A 19719-nucleotide genomic window follows, 5' to 3' on the forward strand; every position below is an offset into this window, starting at 1 on the left:
ATCCAAGCTGAATAATTATATAAAATTCAAGTAAAAATAATACAGGAAAAAAAATAGTACAAAAATGCTTTTAAAAACCCAAATGGGGATTAGTGAACGCTAAAATATTAAAAATTGTTAAATTAAATATATTTTTATTCTATTTTTTAATATTTCTAAACCCAAAAGCGGATTATTGAATTTTTAAAAATTAAAAATTATTAAATTATTTTACTTCTTTAAATTTAAAAATAATTATTAAAAACATAATATTAAGTTATATTTCCAGCCTTAAAACGATGCACAATTAAAACTTAAAAAATAAAAAAGAATAAAAATAACATGGTTTACATTTCAAAACATAACATTTCAGTCTCAGTACTCAAATGGAGCCAACTTCAATTCGGGTCTCACCGCCGGCGAACAGGACCCGGAACTGGCAGGAGCTTCCGGTAGAGCTAACGATCTTAATCCTAAAGCGATTAGGAACCGTTGATATGCTTTTAAGTGCTCGAAAAGTGTGTAAAACGTGGCGCCATGTCTGCTCCGACCCGAATATGTACCGGGTCGTGGATTTATGGTTCACGGGTGACCCGTACAAAATTAACTTTAAAGTGGATTATTTAGCTCGCCAGGCTGTGGACTTGAGTCGTGGAAAAATGATCGAGTTTGGTATCAGCTATTTTGCGGATGATTATCTTCTCGACTACATTTCGAAAAGGTAATTGGTTTTGTTTTCGTATTTACCGGTATGGAAAATCTGTCGAGTTACCGATTTGAAATTAACTGAAAATCGGGATAATATTAAATTATATTTAATATATTATTATGATTATAATTAGTTATTAATTAATAAATATATATATATGTATATATATATTTAGGGAAAGATTGATCGAGTCACCGAAAAATCGGGGATTTATTGGAAGGATTAATCGAAGTAAAAATCAGATATATTATAATATTAAATTATATTTAGTATATTATTATGATTGTAATTAGTTATTATTAATAAATATATATTTATTATATCATAAGTTTTTTAATTATTCAAATTTAAATGAATATAGTATTTTAATTTATAAATAATTATATATACTCCAATAAAGAAGAATATGTAAGGATTAATCAGATTTCAAAAATCGAATCGATTGGATACTTTGAAGAGGATAACTCGGGGATTAATCGGTTGAATCAGGGATTTTTAGAACATTGAATGTAGTTATAGCTTACTTTTATACAATTTCACCATACAGAGAAATGAGTATCTATTACTAGTGCCGGTGAAATTTGAAAAATGGCAGAGGTCCCAAATTAGTACAAAATATCGAGTGTACAAAACGATAGGTGTTATATTTGCTGATTGGTTAATTGGGTTATATCTCCGTGCATTCACGCCGTCTTTGATAATAAAAATATTACATGTCATTTTGTTACCATTTTTGGTACCTCTAGCATTACTCTATAAATTTTGATAAGTTAATTATTATTTTAAGAATCTAACTTATAGATGTTAATATCATATAAAAATGGAATTAAGTTAATGAACGAATTTTTGAAAGATTTACGTGAGTAATACAATTTCTATTTCGTCAAAAAAAAATTAATATACAAAGTTTCATGCAATATGAGATATCTTAATTTAGCGTTATGTATTATTACAAGTGATATGCCTGTGCCCTCTGCAATAATCTTGCACTTAGCTTCTTTGTAGCTTAGATCAGCGACTCTTCGAAAACCTTAAAGTCTTGGTAAAAGCCACCAGATGGATATAATTTCAACTAAATGCTCGTTATTTTTGCCAGATCTTCTATAGTACTTACTTATCCGGTGAAGAATGAAGTTTTTGTCTTTAATAATGTGTACTAATTGTTCTTATAGTTTCAATGCTTAGTTTTATGTAAATTATATGATGGTTTCATTTTATAACATAAGCATCAGTGTGCTTAATTGCCTTGATTCATTAATGAAACTTCCACTCACTATGCCCCCTTGCCCCAACCTTCATCTGCGTTCTGCAGTTCTATCTTTCTCGTACATATTTTGAGTGATTGGTGAAAGAGAGAATAAGAATTAAGACATGTCAACTTTGAAGGAGGTAAATAAGAGATCTAAGACAGAGAGAGCGAGGATTAGGACTTGTCAGCAAGGTTTAGGAGAAGGAGAATCGGGAATGGTAATGGAGGGTTAATGGGAATGAAAATGAAATGGAAACACAAGGGGTATGGTGGGTTTGATTTACCCACCAAGAGGAATGGAGTTCCCATTCCCCACTACTAAATTGGTAATCCAAACACTATCACTTGGATTTAAGGTTCCGATTCCCGTTAACCGGGCACATTAACCATCAACCAAACACCCTCTTAGAATATATCCATGATTCTCCCGATAATTGCCAAAACTCTGAAGCCTGGAAAAGGTTAATATAAAAATTTCTGAAAACCAAGCTAACTAAACGGAAAATAGTGCCAAACCAAACTAATTTCATAACTTTAAGCGACTCTCGTCTTCTCTTTTGTTTTCACTGAGTTTTGCTCCTCTTGCCTTTGATTCCCAGTAAGAATCTAAATTCTGCACTTGCAATCTGTAGTGTTTACTATATATGTTTTTGATATTCAATGCAATTGCCTTGAGTCCTTGACTATATGCGACAAATCATCTTTCTGAAATATAAATTGTCAATTTTGTATTTTGTGGGCATTTTATATGTTCTTACCAATTACCAGATAGATGTAACATGTGTGTGTGTGTGTGATATAGTCACAAGTAGATACTGACTTTTATCACCTTTTCAACACATGTTGACAGATCAAGTCAGCTGAGATGTTTAAATCTCGCATCTTGTAAAATTACGCCTGAAGGATTGAGCCAAATGGTTAAAACACTTCCGTTGTTAGATGAACTTCACCTGTACTGCATTTGCATAACTAAGCAAGCTATTCAAGCTATAGGGCGTTGTTGCCCTCAGTTGAAAACATTCAGATTAAACTACCAAGGTAAGAAAGAACTATATTTTCCGTATGATGAGAATGCTAAAGCTATTGCAGAAAACATGTCTGGGATATGCCATCTGCAGCTCTTTGGAAACAGGATCACAAGAGATGGCTTACTGGCCATTGTTGATAACTGTTCTCGTCTTGAATCTCTTGATATACGGCGTTGTTTCGGAGCTACTAAACTTGAACCTGATCTAGTAAGAAGGCTACATCAGCAGATCAGTCATCTCAGGCTCCCATATGATCTTTCTGGACAATTTTATGATGACTTTCTCTCTGATTCTGATAACGATCTAATTGAATGTCCTCTTGACGGTGACGCTTGTGATTATCATAATGATGACTATGATTATAATGAATGTTTTGGTGGCGGTGACACTTATGATGATCATGATGATGCCTATCATGAAGTTGACTTTGGTTATAATGAATTTTCTGGTGGTAGTGACACTTATGATTATCATAATGATGACCATGATTATAATGAATCTGGTGGCAGTGACATTGGTTCTTACTAAGTTAAGTGTAGATGGTATGTGAAGTTTGGGTTTCTTTCTTTCTTTTTCTTTATCATCTTCTTGTGGAATGCATTTGACTGTTTAAGTAGATGGGTATTCTATTCTAGACATATTTCACTTGTTTCTTCTGGATACCATATATTATACTTCTTTAGGCCTCTTTTCTTCTGTTTAATAACATTGATCAGTCATCATCCCATGGCACTAACCACGTCTGTCAGCTAGATGTAGGTGCCGACGTTGCCTGGTTTCTCGATGAAGTTGGAACATGAGGACTTATTTTGGTAGGTAGCTGGAGTCCACAATATGCTGCAGCCCCTGATTAGCATTAGCATGTGAAGCAGAAGGAAGTTGATGGATGTGCTTTAGTAAGAGGCAGAGTCGGAGATTGGATGTTTACTACCCGATTCTTTACAATGGGAGAAGGTATATTGTATAATAGCCCGCATTTGCACGAGGAAAAAGTATGTAAAGAATCAATTGGGACAGAGAGAGTGTTTGTTTCTTTTGTATCCTTGCAATACCTACATGTACATTTCTCATGGAAACTCTGCTTATATTTTTGCAAGAAGTAGAATGAATATGGCAGGCAATCTAATATTTTGGTATGTTCTGATATTTTCCAATCTACTAATATGGTTATCTCTGTGTTTCTCATTCCTAATTATAGTGGTTTTTTTATGTTAAACCTTTTTGGCTATTTTTTGTGGCTTTTCAAAAATTTATATAAAAAACAATAATACAAAACTCATCAGAATCTGTCAATTTACAAAAATATACACAAAGCAAGTACAATTTTTTGAATAACATCAAATTTAAAGGAATATATGAAAATCCTATTATATAATTTTTTCAAATTTTAAAAATAATATAAATTCTTATTCGAATATCCCAAAATTTGAAGAATTCGTAATCTCGGTTAAATATTATCATTATCGAGTTTAATAAATTATCGTAAAATTCAAGTTAAATATATCCGAATATTATAATAATCCAAAAACATTTTCGCAATCCAAATTAAATACGGTTTCTTACAAATCTCCAACCAACCAATTGTCGGTTGTCACTAATATAAACAAAAAAATATTATATATACAATTCATGCGATATCCGTTTTTTAATAATTTAATCTTTTTTATTTTTTAATTTTTTTAATACACATGTACATCTTTATTTATGACGTTTTTGCAATATTGTTTTTATTCTCGATAGTTTGTTACAATATTGTTACAAGTTTACAACAAATACATGTATTGAGAAATATATGGATGGGAAATTGAATTACAATTATATATAACATAATACTCCCTCCGTCCCAATATTTTTTCCCTATTTTGACTTTTTGTACTGTTCATGGTAAACGATTGACTATTAATTTGCTTCTAATTTATAAAATCAAACATAGTCATGAGTGATTTTGTTGGATTCGTATTTATGAGTTTTTATATTTAATACTAATATGAAATTAAAGATATTAAAAATAAAAAATGTGTATTGGGAAAAATGTGCATTAGCATCTTAATAATATAATGTAATTCTTTTATATTTATGGTTAGTTATATCTGTAATTATATTGTATTCAAAATTATATTAGAATATTTTATTACAATATATGTTTGAATAATCTTACAATAATGTAATTTTTATAATTTATTAAAATTAATATTTGAATAGTGTTTTAATAATATAATTTTTTATTTATAATTGTATTAAAATTATAATTATACTGTCTATTTTTAATTATAAGGTTAATTATCAAATAGGTCACCTACTGCATCCAAATGTACTTATAAAACCGACTCAAGTGACTAACTCATTTAAAAATTTATATCAGAAATATCACTTTATCGTTAGTCGAAATTATTAAAAATATTATATATTGATTTTCGCACATTTTTTATAAATGATATTACATCCAAATGAAAGTATCCAAGTTCTACTATTTTAGGTAATATTGTTAGATTTTTAAAATTTTGTCAAATATTTATTTTTAATTTTTTGATTGTTTTATTTGATTTAAATAAAAATAAAATAGTAGATAAATTTTAAAAATAAAAAAATATTATATGAAATACTAGAACTCAGAAACTTTTATTTGGACGTAATATTATTCATAAAAAAATATGCGAAAGTGAATATATAATATTTTTAAGAATTTTGACTCACGATACATTTTTAAATGAGCGACGCATTTTGACTAGTGTTCTAAAAATCCCCGATTTTTAAAAAAAATTTCGATTAATCCTCGATTAATCCCCGATTAATCCCTTACAAAGTATCCGACCGATTCGATCTTTGAAATCCGATTTATTTTTACGAATTTTTCTTTATTGCAGTATATATAATTATTTATTAAAATTAAAATACTATATTTATTTTAAAATAAATTAGTATAGAAATTATGATATAATAAATATATATTTGTTAATAAATAACTAATATAATCATAATAATATATTAAATATATAATTTAATATTATAATACATCCGTTTTTACTCCGATTAATCCCTATTTTCAATTAATCCTAAATCGATAGTTCTGACCGATTTTCCCCGATTTCCCATTTTTACGATACTAATATTGAGTGACTTTTGTCTAATCGGTGACACTGACTCACCCTACTTAATAATTAACCCTTTAATTATACGATATTCTTTCTGCTCTCTCAACAATTCACAACCCAAACCCTAATGACATCCCCCTCAATTCCGGCAACACCGTCGGAGACTCCCAGCCGGAACTGGCTGGAACTCCCGCCGGATTTAACCACCTCAATCTTCCACCGCGTCGGAGCACTCGATATCTTTATGAGCGCTCGTAAAGTGTGCAGGACGTGGCGCCAACTCTGCTCCGACCCGGAAATGTGGCGGGTCATGGATCTCAAGTACACCGGTGATCATCTTTCCGATTTCGATTTGCGTAAATTAGCGAAGAAAGCTGTGGATTTGAGTGGTGGACAGTTAATTGAGTTGAGTCTTCACCACTTCACTGATGATGAGTTACTCAATTATGTCGCTGATCGGTATATATATCTTTCTTTCGGTTTCGTTTCGTGTTCTGTTTCCGTGATTGTGGTTGTTTTTCGAGAATTTGTGTGTGTAAAATTGAAATTGAAATTGAATTGAGAATTTTATGTTTCGGGAATTCGAGTTGTATGCTGAATTTGTGCTATGTTTAAGTGTGTGTTTATATGTAGGATTCCGATTAAATAAATTAAAACTGAAGTGAAAGAGATTAACTCGTGTTATTAAATTATTGATAATCTGATTGTTGTGATGGAATGTACGGTGATGATCGGTCATTGGTACCATTACTACTAGAGGAATTTTTTATTTTGTTTTTATTTTGTGGTATTACATATACATAGGTTTTGTGTTGTTTGTAATTGGTAATTTTTCCATTTGTGTGTGGCGAGTTTGATTTTTCGTTCTATATTGTGTACATTTTGCTTTGTTTATATACATGTATTCTAGACTTCTAGTTGTAAAACTAAAGTTATACACAAGTTACAAAGTGCAGAAATCTCCACTTACGGCATAAAAATTCAGTTTCTGTAGCAATACGATTTACCAATCTTGGTACGATTCATGAGAACCTTCGGACTTAATATTTGATGAATGTGATGAGTTTTTAGTTTCTATACTAATTTTGATTTTCTTTTGAGTACAAGGCCATGTGAACATAGAGGCTAGAGAGAGTGATGATATGCCACAAACCTTTAGCAATTACTAGAAATACACACATGATTTAGAAAATGTGTAAATAAGTTTCACAATGTGTTTCTAGAATGCAATTGCAAATATAACATTTTTCACTGAAATACAAATACAATTGACTAAAAATCGTATAAGGTCTCGGTGTTTGTGACAGTTAATTTTTTGATATGCTTTTGTAAAACGTCGCTGCTCAGTCTCATATTAATATGAAATTATCTTTTTTCATATTGTGACATTTGGTATATCTTGAAATTTATGTTTATCGTAGCAGTTTAATTTGAGCTCCAATTGCCTTTCACATTGGCTTGTTTATGCTGCTTCTTTGTCTACTGCTCCCCTAAAAATTTTGTTGTAGACTTGTAGGTACTTAACATTTAACCAGTATGATAGTCGTACCAATTTATATCATCCCTACATGTGTGTGACAGTTTATTTTACTTTTATATTAATAGTGAGTGACTGGCTAGTCCATTGCCCTTGTTGTATATTGCTAGCGGGGTATTGAGAAACTAACCTGCATCGAATTTGTTTGTGCAAAATCTTTTACAATCTTTAATTATTTGGAGTATTTGTCTTGAAATTGTACACATTAATCACTTATGATATTATTAGACTTTTTAAATGTCACCTATAGGTCTTAGAGCATCTCCAACAAGCTCTTTAAACAAGCTCTTAAGTGGAAAAATAAAGAGTATTAACAAAATTGAAGCTCCTCTTAGAGCCTCTTTAAACCCTTAAGAGCCTCCTCTCTCTCCTCTCTTTTAAGAGTCAACCACTTGCTCTTAACTTATATTTTATTATAAAGTAATTCAACCACCCACTTTCTCTCATTACTTGGTATTGTACTCTTATTAAATAAATATATTAAAATGTTATTTAAAGAGTGAATATAAAGAGTGTTGTTGGAGGTGAATGCACATTAAATTGTTAAGAGTCAATATTTTATAATATATTTGAAGAGTGGCTTAAGAGACTATTGGAGATGCTCTTAGTTGTAAAGCTTTTGTTATATGTGATGAAAATTGAAGTTTGGTTTTATTCTGGCATAAACACTCAAACTTGTTAAATAAATCTTTTCGCAAAATTGCAATCAAGGTTTTGGTTCTGTTTGACCTCTAGTAGTTTGAGTGTCTGATACAGAATCTCTTTGACAAGTCATAGTAGTGTGGAAACTATGTAAGAGTACGTGGTTATGCCATCTATCAGATACTTGTTTTAGCTGGAAAGCCTGATTAGGATTGATTTATCGGAAGATGTTTGAGAACTGAGTACCAACTAAACAAAAGTGTGCTAAGCAAACTATTATTAATGCTTAAGGAGGCTCTCTTTTATCCTCTTTTATTTCCCTGGGATTCCCTCCTCTCGCATTTGAATGTTAGTAACATTGTAATGATGTGACTGGTAGTTGCAATGAATTTAAGGTTATAATGAAAAATCACAGTCAATGAAATATTTTTGTGGACTGTATATGTTATATATTGGATTTTGCTTGCTATTGGTCTCTTAGCAATAATACGCAGATGTTACTATATTTTTAGTGGTTAGAAGTGAATACTGACATTCTAGCATTCCTTTCCAACATGTTCACAGATCAAGTCAGCTGAGACGCCTACGTCTTTTCTTCTGTTTTAGCGTTACTAATGACGGATTAAGTGAAATGGTCAAAAAACTTCCGTTGTTGGAGGAACTCAGCCTTTACCGCATTAGCATCTCTAACCAAGCTATTGAAGCTGCAGGGAAATATTGCCCTCAGCTGAAATCGTTCAAATTATACAACCCAGATTATGGATATCCAGATCTTGGGTGTGATGAGGAAGCTATGGCAATTGCAGAAAACATGCAGGGACTACACCATCTGCAGCTCTTTGGAAATGCGATAACAACAGATGGCTTGGTGGCCATAATTGAGAACTGTCCTCATCTTGAATCTCTCGATTTGCGGCAGTGTTTACATGTTGCTAACCTTGAACCTGATCTACTAAAAAGGCTATCTCATCAGATGAAGTTTCTCAAGCTCACATATGACTCCCTTAATGACCTGGAATTTTTAGATGAAGTTGAGGATGAATATGACGATTTGAATTCTTTTGATGGAGATGGTCCTTCTGGACTACAATCTGATATCGACCTTGTCAGTGATGAATTCGATTATAATGATGATGACGACTTTGAAGATGATCATGATGATGATTCTGGTGGCAGTGACATGTATTATGACTGAGTTATTTGGTAATGAATATAATGGTATGTGAAGATTTTTTTTAAGGAGTTAATTTTAGTTTTTTGAAAATAACTTTTTGGTTTATATGCATGCTCTTGGCTATTTGAGTATGTAATTCTATATTCCAAGGTCTGTTCTATTCTACCTTCTGGTTGATTATGTTTTTTTTTTGCCCTCTTATCTTCCGGTTGATAATATTTGTTGATCATCATCATTTGGCCCTAACAACTGTCTATCAGCTTAATGTAGCTGTGGTGTTGCTTGCTTGCCCAAGGAAGGTGGAACATATGGACTTATATTTGGTAGACTATTAGCTTAATGATGTTGACAACCTATGCAGCCCACAATTATCATATGATGCAAAAGCAAACTGTTGATGGTGCTTTGGTAAGAGTTTAAGTTTTGGAAAATTACAAGTTTCTTTTGTGTGACTGCAAGTGCATGTATGTTTAATCTTTGGGTGTTGAAAACTATGGTTGTGGTTTTAATCGAAGTAGTTGAAACATTCTGATATGTTTTAATGTTTAATGGATTGTTGTCTATTTAGCAACTTCGTCATTTTTATTTAACTGAGGTGTTTTTATATCATGATGCAAAGAAACAATTGTTTAGAGTTCGGATTTGGAACAAAATATATAGTTGGATTTGGAACAAAAAAGAATTGTTTAGAGTTCGGATTTGGAACAAAATATATAGTTGGATTTGGAACAAAAAAGAATTGTTTAGAGTTTGTTTTGAGTATAGATTCGAAGCTAATTAGTACTCCCGAGTCTTTAATAAATCTCAGAGTGAGAATCGAATAAGAACCGAAACGAACGAGGTTCCTCTTACAATTTGGTTACCTTTGCAAAGTTCTGTTGAAGGATTTATGTATCAGCTATCATGTTTGTATCTTTCATTAAAACTCTTTATTTTCCTAGTTAATGCTGAGGAATTGTACTGTCAACAACAGAAATAAATTTACATACTAGGTCAACAGTGATAACAGAGGGTAACATTCAAGAAAAGAGCAGGAGAGCTACTAGGTAGGCACAAGTTGCATTGCATACAGTGCTTGCTTGAACTTATTTCTAGAGTGTTGAATATTTAATTTTGTGTATTTGTACTAGTCTAAGAAGCTTTTTATTACCACAATGGTGAAACTGTGAGAATTTAAATAGATGGCACGACGTCGTTTTAATGGTATAGGCCAAGAGCCAGGCCCAGAACAGCAGCTATTCTAGCTACTCTACTATATTAGTCACCAACCAACTCAATTAATATGTATACTGTAAATTTAAATTTATTGCACTAAATTAGATAGTAATTATTTTGAAAAGTTAACCAAAAAAATAAATAAATAATAACTACTGCGAAAGAGTTAGACATTAAAATTGAACTGAAAATTACATGTATTATATAATTAAAGGAAATTAAAATTATGCCATTGAAAAGTATGTTAATTTATTTAAAATATGTTATTTAGTGTTTTTAAAATAAAAGAAAATTACTGTCCTTCATCAATTAAGATTTGAATAAAGTTGGCTATTAAAAACTCATCGTCAACTTGGGACGATTGAATAACATATTATAACAATATTAGCGAGAATAATATTACATATCCCAAAATAAATTCAAAAAATATTTTTAATTGTTTTCTTATTGGTGAGACTAAGGGCATTTCTAGACATGACATTTCATTCGTATAATGTATTTTTTCATGTCCTGTACTTAAAGACTAAACACAAAATCGACCGATTCGTGTAATTTTCTGTTTACGTATTCCCGTTTCGTGTCATATTGCGTGTAAATTAAATAAATGGAATAACAATCCGCATTTCATTTACGAGAGAATACGAGGAGGATAATGAAAGCGACACGTGGAAAGAGAAGAAACATGCCACGTTTAAGAATGTGATCAAGTGAAGAGAAAGCGAAGTGAGAGTAGGGCCCAGGAAAAGTGGGGCCAACACTTTAAATTAAGCTGGGCCGCCTGATTGGTTAGCGGGTGTTTCAATTGTACAGTCCATGTGTTGTCTATTGGGCTTTTAATTATTCCAAAACAAAATACAAATTTATTTATATATTTTTTTCAAATTACTAAATACCTTCAAAAATAGAATATTTGTGCCGACTTAGAAATACATCAAATATTTTTATATAAACTTCCAAATCGTAGTAGATAAACAACAATTAAAACATTTGAAGTAATAGCATAAATTTCCAACTCGTATATATTTCTCAATATTTTTGGACTTTTTTGAAAAATATCCAAGTCTAAATTTTTTTTTTGAAAAAATAATTTCATTTAAAAAAATGCAAAAAAATAATAATTTACAAAAATACTATTTTTCAATATTTGTTTTTTTACAAAAATACGGTTTTTGGCAACTGAAATCAGCTGGATGCAACCTTTGATGAGTTTTTGCAACTATATGCAACCAAAAAAACTTCATTCAACTAGTTGCATATATGCTTGATATCGGTTGATTTTGATTAATTCCGTATTTTTGCGAAAAAAATACCCTTTCTCTTGTTAATTATTTTTTAATAATTAAACCTATCTTTTACAGCAGAATACTTGTAATAAAAATCGAGATGAATTTATCGTTTGAACTATCTTATCGCGTCAGTCTTGTTAATTGTTGTTCAATGCAAGAAGCAAAAAGTTAAAATTTCCGAATAATTGATCATTTTTCCCTTGTGAAATATAAATAATCAAAACATACAAAAAACAAAAACAGGGTCACTAGTTAATTAATGTTAAGGTTTTGGCCAAATTAGATGAAGGTTGAGACAAAACCAAATTAAGATTCGAATAATTTATAGACGAGGTCAACTTTCTCACATGGTAGATGTGCCCATTTGTCTAGGCTCAGCAGCCCAGTGTCCTCCTAGTTTAACATTATAAGCGTGGTTAGAAATTTCGAAAATCAGAATTATACGGTTAATTTATCAATTTAATATTACTCCCTCCGTCCCAAAATGATGTTCCTATATTGACATTTGGTACTGTTCACGGTAAAGGATTGACTACTAATTTACGTCTAATCTATTATATCAAACATAGTCATGAGTGATCTCGTTGAATTCGTATTTATCAGTATTTTAATACAGTGAAATTTTTATATTTAATACTAATACGAATTTAAAGATATTAACGATTAAAAGTGTGTATTGGCAAACGTGTCCAACACAAAGAGGAAACGTTTTTAGGGACGGAGGGAGTATATCGAATTTTTTTAAAGAGTTGATCAATTTTTACAACAAAAAATTCATACATGTATATACATTGAATAATTGGTTTACATATAAATATAATGCGCAACATAAGTGATAAATTTTTTGAATTTTTGATTAAAATCCAACGTAGGAGGAGCAACAAAAATAGAAGTTTTAATTGAATTTATAATATTGAATTAGATTATTATATTATTATCATATGATCCGAGTACTTTTGATATTTTAGCGCCAAGTAATATTATAAAAATAGAAGTTTTAATTGAATTTATAATATTGAATTAGATTAGATTATATTATATTTTATATTCTTGATTGTTAAATATAGTTATGCACGCCGCCATTTTTTTATTATAACATTTGTACTCTTTACGTCCTAGCGCCAATTAACCGACGAATATAACATTACTCAAATCTCACCGTAAAAAAATGAGTGAGATATCGTTATATCAAAAGGCGTTTGCGTGAATTTGATTATATCTTCCGTTACCATGCTACTAGCTAAAGAAGAATCTCAAAGTACATTTCTACCATTGCTAAGCTAGAGTGTACAAATAGTCATAAACAATAGTCATACTACAAGTCATATATTTTGTTACCATATTAAAAGAACTCAAACGGCGTCGTTTGTCTCACATTCTTGTCACCACTCACCATCCCATTTTTTCTATGCATTCCCGGAACTTCCGGTGGCGCCACCGTCCTAATCAATGCAAAATTTATCCCCTTAAAAAACGGGTGGGCCTTCACCTCACCCGCCCCGCGTTTCGCCCCGACCCGATTACCCGGATTCTTATCCAACAAACCCGAAATCAAATCACGCGCATGCACTTCACTCCTACTCAACATACTACCATCATAAGGGAAAGTCAACGGAGATTTGACTATGCCACGTAGGATTGCCTCGTTGGAATCACTAGCAAATGGGGTCCGCCCATATATCATCTCGTAGATAAAAATCCCCAGGGCCCACCAGTCCACCGCATTGCCGTGGTCCCCACCTGACGCCACCTCAGGCGCCACGTACTCGTGCGTCCCGACAAAAGATGATGACCTGGCGAGCACCGGTTCGGCGACGAATAACCGGGTTGATGACGTGGTTTGGATTTTCTTGGACCGGAAGAACCGGGTTGAGAGGCAAGAGAAAGGCGCGGATGACTTGGAATGTGATGAGATGGACGGTGAGGATGAGGTCATTGGAGACATGAGAGGCGATTCAACGGTCAGGATCGGGTTCGAGCAGAGCGAGAGATCGAAATCGGTGAGCATTATGTGACCGTCCGATCTGACTAGGACATTTTCGGGCTTTAGATCCCTGTAAATTATTCCTAACATGTGAAGATACTCCAATGCTACCAATACTTCAGCTGCATAAAACCTGCAATTTTTGTAAAAAATAAAATATTAGAACATGCGATAATAACAAACATTTTAAACTTCGAGATGAGCAAGAATCAAAATTTTTGCATTTTTCGCCTTTCATGCTTTGCAAATTTTATTTTGCAAATATTTTGCACGTTCTCATTCGGTGTCACACATCAGAAATTTGCAACAATACTATGACCTTACGATGTTATACATAGTACTGTGACCGATTATTTGTATAAAAATCGTAATTTTGGGATTTTTGTAATTATAACCGAATAGTAGTTGTAACCGATTATTTGTACAAAAATCGTAATTTTGGCATTTCGGTAATTATAACCGAACAGTAGTTACCACTAAAACTTGATTATATCCTCTCGCGCTTCTTTCACACGATATCATCGAGAGTTCAAATCTTGTGAAAGACAGGTGTGTGCGCATATTCTACAACAGAAAACATATGAACTGAAATGAGTACCTGGCGGCATTTATGGAGAAGCGTTTGTTAGGTTGTTTATGACGGAGAGAATGCAAATCACCACCAGGACAAAACTCCATGACAACACAAGAGAAACACGAAGCTTCAAACTCAGCATGTAAAGTCGGCAAAAACGGATGATCAAGCATTTTAAGTATTTTCCTCTCAGTTTCAGCTCTCTTCAGCTTCTTCTTCACTGCCAAAACATCCTTATTCACAACTTTCATGGCATAATAACAACTTTCATCGCTTCGAAGACGACACAAGTACACTTTTCCAATGTCTCCACTTCCGATCTGTCGTACCAGGCTGAAGTCACGGAACCCTAGTCCTCCTCCGGTGTTTTTTCGCTTGAATGTGGCTGATTTAATCGCTTGCCATGACGAATCTGAGGAGCGGTGAGGCTTTAGCATGCGGTTTTCGGGTGAGCGGGAGATTGTTAGTGTTTCGAATGATAATCGGCTGAAACTAGGGCAACAACTTTCGCTGCTCATTGATGAGTTTTGCGTTGTCGAATTCGAAAATGCCTCTTCACCTTCCGCATAATCAAACATCTTACAATGTTTGTGTGTGTGACTTATTAACGCTAGTTAATAGCTTATAAGTTATAAATCGTTATTTCTCTACAGAGACTCGAATCCTCGAGAAAAAGTGTTTCCACTAGGTTACGAGACTAGAAATATGTTTTTGAGCGGGAGATTGTTAGTGTTTCCACTAGGTTATGTAATAAGTCGTAGTTTCTCTTCCGATTAAAATCTCGAAAAAAAAAGTGTTTCCGCTAGGATACGAGATAAGAGAGTGAGAAGGAGGAGAAAAAAGAAAGATGATATAATGGTTTAAGGAGGGTGGTTGGGAGAGTATTTAAGCTACACACAGTAGTACGAATTTCTGTAAAAAATTAAGTTTGTTTTTACAGCTTTTGATCGGAAGATGATTAATGATGAATTGATGATGCAACTTTTATAGTAGAGTAAAAGTTTTTGAATGAGGTAGTGACGTAAGCATCTAGTCCCTAATACTCCCTCCGTCCCTGATACTCCATCCGTGCCGCTAAATTGTTTACGTTTGGTTTGAGCACGGAGATTAAGAAATATGTATTCTTTCCGTCCTAATTTATCTGTCATGTTTGACTTTTTGCGATCAAACTAACTCAACTTTGACTAAAAATTTCATTTAGTATATAATTGAAAATATGTATAAAGAATATATCACTAGAAAGTATATTTAATATACTTTAATATGCAATTTTAAATTTTTCAAAATAATGAAATAATGGGTTTTTATTTACTCTCAAAGTTGAGTCAATTTGACCATAAAAAGTCAAATATGACAGATAATTTGGGACGGAAGGAGTATAAAGTAGTGTAAAAGGGAAAAAAGTGGATGGAGTGATGTAGTAATCTATTGATTTTTAATATATAAAAGGGGAGATAGTGGAGCAAAAGTAGTGTAAAAATAGAGGAAAAGTGAGAAAGTGGTGGGACACATTGATTATTTTTGGTAAGTTTTAAAATATAAAGAATTTGATAAAATATCTCAACAAGTAAAATGTAAAAAAATGATTGGGACAGAGGGAGTAATTGGTTTATTAAACTGAAAATGTCAACATGTTTAATTAAAAAAAGGGGTTTAACAAATCCGATGTTACTGGTGGTTAAGCACGTGGTGAACCGGAAGAGTGTTGCTTATCTGATGAGGTGCTGCAGGTTTGCAGAGTGCTCGTGTTTAGTGACAAGAGTTTGCTTGTTGAGCTACACTATTTTCGTTTATCGAAGATATGTAATTTTAAAATTGGAATTAGCCAGGCCCAATCCTATTCTATTTGCGGTGGAGTGCGTACCGCAAGTTATTGCAGTGACGGAATCAGAATTACGAGAAATTTGTAGTGTTGTTGCGGTGATTAGTGCGGAACTAGGAAAGATAGTTTAGTGAAAATTGATTTATGTTTAAAAGGACCGAATTAAATTATTTTATATTTTTTCAAATTTTAATGAATTTTGAAAGTTGTCAGGTTTGAGACTCATTCTGATTTCCTAGTTCCGTCCCTGGCAACGGAATCAAAATTACGGGAAATTTCAATAATATAAGCTAGTAATAGGAGGTGGCAAGGAGAAAACGATTGTTATAACAAATTATATCGTAAAAAATTTAGTGAATCGTATAAATGATGGACGGTCTTTCCTTCCATCTAAAATCTTAAGGTTTCAGAATGCATCGGTTGTTTAACATGGTATCAAAGCTCTAATATCATGTCAAGTAACCAATCGTTCTAAAACCTTAAACTTTTAGAGCGACTGGTTTCTTAAAATTAACACATCAAAATCAAAAATTTTATTATACATATATCGTGATATAATATACTGCAACAATGGATTAATGGATTGCTCGAGACGAGCTCCACAGACAAGGTCACCACTTCGATGGTTAATAAGGAAGGAGGGAAGAAGATAAGAAGATGAACAGAAAATCCAAATGGGCAAACAAAAACAAACGAAGCATGACATGCATGCCAATCTGCCATAAAAACTGGAAGCACAAGGTACAGTTGGAATATATACACAGGGTCCTGCAAAATAAGACATGGAATCAAATTGAAATTAGGCCCCATATCATTCTCAAATGTCACACTCTTTACAATGTGAAATAATTCTTGATAACCACATTTTATGGTTTATACTCCCTCCGCCTCAAAAAACATAATGTTCATGATAACTGATTGACTACTAATTTACGTATAATATATAAGATTAAACATAATCATGAGTGATTTTGTTGGATTCGTATTTATAAGTACTTTAATAAATGAAGTTTTTATATTTAATAATAATACAAAATTAAAAATATTTATAATCAAAAGTGTGCATTGTCAAACGTGTCCAATACAAACAGGAAACGTTTTTAGAGACGGGGGGAGTATTGAAATTGATGTCTTGGAAATTGGCAGGGGCACTTCAAGTGGTAATGTTTATGGTTCTGCTCTTGACAGTATGACAGATTACCAGAAAGATGAATGCTTTAGATAAACCCTTGAGATGGAGTCATGGGGTACATGTATTTTCATGCAAACGCGGAATCAAAGAGACTAACCAAGATCGAGGTTTTCTCGTTCTTATGGGATGGTCCAGGAGGACAACGATTATAGATTTGGAAGATGTCAGAATATTTTAAGTATCGTCGGATATTTTAATAAATTCAATCATTTTTATGTTAAAAACGTTATTTTTTTGTTGTAGGGAGGAGAGTTTACTCCGTGTTCCTTTCCATCATCGTCGCTTAAAAATGGATATATAACTCAATGGTCCGTTTGGGAAACTGAATTTTATTTGAAATTATGGATTTAATCAAATGAACTGTTTGAAAATTTGCATCAATGGTCCGTTTGGGAAACTAAATTTCATTTGAAATTATGGATTTAATCAAATAAACTGTTTGAAAATTTGGATTTCAATTTCATTTGAAATCCAGGTCACAAGCTCATTTAGTACTTCATTTGGCGTGTGAATAGCATAAGCTTGATTACGGCTCTGTTTGGGAGTGCTGTTGAAAACTGCTGTGCTGTGAGAAAAAGTGTCGATAGAAAAAGTGCTGTTAGAAAAATTAGATGAATGTTTGGTAATTTTTTAAATTTATGCATATTTTGAGATATAATATATATAAATAATTTTTTTGAGAAGGTTTGATGATGAAACTGATATCTACTTTCTGCAAAAGCTGAAAACAGCTTTTTCTAAAAGTATGGGGGACATGTTTTTTATAACAGCATCTTTTAGACCAAAAGCGCTTTTCTAGACAACAATTTTTAAAATTTATCAAACACTTTTCTGACAGTTATTCAGTAAAAAACTGTTATAACTGTCTGCAACAACAATACCAAACGGGACCTACATCTTGATATTTTTTAACATTGTAATTAGGAGTATTACTATATGAAGCACAATGTGTGAAAGGCATATATTCGTGATGCATTTAGAAATGTTTTTATATAAAATGTTAGTATTAGTTTACTTAAACATGTACTTAATTAAGAGATTATAACTTAGTTGAGAGCATGATGAGAAAAGTATAACGTATGAACAAATATATTACCTACTTGCTTATCTCACTTTTGCAGATCTTGGGGGATCCTTCACTAATTTAGTATCAATGTTTATGATCTTTCAATTTTGTATAAATTTCGGTAGTGACATCTTCTAAGGATATAGCTATACGAGAGTAATAAGGATTAATTTACATAAAAATGTCATTTTTGTAACTCATTTTTTTAAAACAAAATAACGGTCAAAATTAAAGGTGTAACTTATAAAGAAATATAAGACAAACCCTGAATTAAAAAAAATGACAAAAAAAATAGGTTACAAAGTATCAGTTACTCGTAATTTATATGTGAATTCGTATTGAACAACTCGAATCGAATAGATAAAAAAATTCTTCGACACACTTCATCCGAAAATCTTAGTAATACTATATTCCACACAATGACATAACTAAACTGGTCCGAGTCCCGATAACTGACGTAATTCATCCGAAAATTATAACAGTGTTGTATTTAATAGGATAAAATATTTAATACAATAGATTGATGTTAACTAACGTCCAACAAAATTTATCAAAATGTCAAATATTTCGTTTAAAGAATCATTGCATATTATTAAAACCATGTGGTGGGACAAAAACTGATCTTTGTAAAAATATTTTAACAAACAAGTTTTCCCATGCAGCCCTCTGAAGTCTCAAGTACATAAACCAGACAGATACTGATAAAAAATGTAGGAATTCTATACTAAAAAGTACAATCATTAACCAGAGATTATGTTAATGCATGTTAATTACACACATTGTTGAGTAAAAAACAATCAACCAATATTCTCGGTGTTTTGATAGCTAGGGGGACAACTGGACAGAATCTGTTTTACATTAACAAATCTTACTTAGTTTAGTTTCAAGGGGATGCTTATTATTATAAGATCACTAATTAAGATTCTGTTTGTTTTGTGCCCGTAAAAATATCACATTATTTTACAAACGATTCTTTATATTAAAGAGTATAAAATCTTATTCAGAACTTTCTCAGCCACCTTAAGATTTTAGATTGATTGATTATTTAAAGTGATATCAGAACTCGGTTTAGAAGGAACTCGGATTAAAACCCTCTCACCCCATTTATTTAAGATAAATATTTGTTGTTGGTATTGATATTGGTTATATACGTTGTTATTGTCAATCGTA

The 19719-nt window shown here is 32.1% G+C and overlaps 3 protein-coding genes across 6 annotated transcripts; 2 read left to right on the forward strand and 1 right to left on the reverse strand.

The window, feature by feature from the left end:
• The first annotated feature begins 272 nt into the window (after positions 1-272).
• On the forward strand, positions 273-4091 carry LOC141698460 (putative F-box/LRR-repeat protein 9). 4 transcript variants are annotated; one of them, XM_074503157.1, is made up of 3 exons: positions 273-700; positions 2788-3467; positions 3715-4091. In XM_074503157.1, the coding sequence occupies exons 1-3, from the start codon at positions 366-368 to the stop codon at positions 3750-3752; spliced, it is 1053 nt and encodes a 350-aa protein (XP_074359258.1). In that variant the 5' UTR covers positions 273-365; the 3' UTR covers positions 3753-4091. The 4 variants fall into 4 exon arrangements, with proteins under 4 accessions (XP_074359258.1, XP_074359257.1, XP_074359259.1 ...); XM_074503156.1 differs by having other exon boundaries at positions 3719-4091; XM_074503158.1 differs by having other exon boundaries at positions 274-700; positions 2788-3507.
• Positions 4092-6114: 2023 nt separating this feature from the next.
• Positions 6115-9977, forward strand: LOC141697948 (putative F-box/LRR-repeat protein 9). Its single transcript, XM_074502522.1, has 3 exons — positions 6115-6516; positions 8801-9454; positions 9671-9977. Exons 1-2 carry the CDS (start codon positions 6185-6187, stop codon positions 9429-9431), a joined length of 963 nt encoding a protein of 320 aa, XP_074358623.1. The 5' UTR covers positions 6115-6184; the 3' UTR covers positions 9432-9454; positions 9671-9977.
• A 3078-nt stretch (positions 9978-13055) lies between these two features.
• Positions 13056-15317, reverse strand: LOC141698648 (protein kinase PINOID-like). The gene is made up of 2 exons (XM_074503423.1): positions 14494-15317; positions 13056-14028 (listed from the first exon to the last, which is right to left on the reverse strand). Exons 1-2 carry the CDS (start codon positions 15045-15047, stop codon positions 13254-13256), a joined length of 1329 nt encoding a protein of 442 aa, XP_074359524.1. The 5' UTR covers positions 15048-15317; the 3' UTR covers positions 13056-13253.
• Between the last annotated feature and the right edge of the window lie 4402 nt (positions 15318-19719).

This window comes from Apium graveolens, chromosome 11 (assembly GCF_009905375.1).
Source record: "Apium graveolens cultivar Ventura chromosome 11, ASM990537v1, whole genome shotgun sequence".
Taxonomy (NCBI): domain Eukaryota; kingdom Viridiplantae; phylum Streptophyta; class Magnoliopsida; order Apiales; family Apiaceae; genus Apium; species Apium graveolens.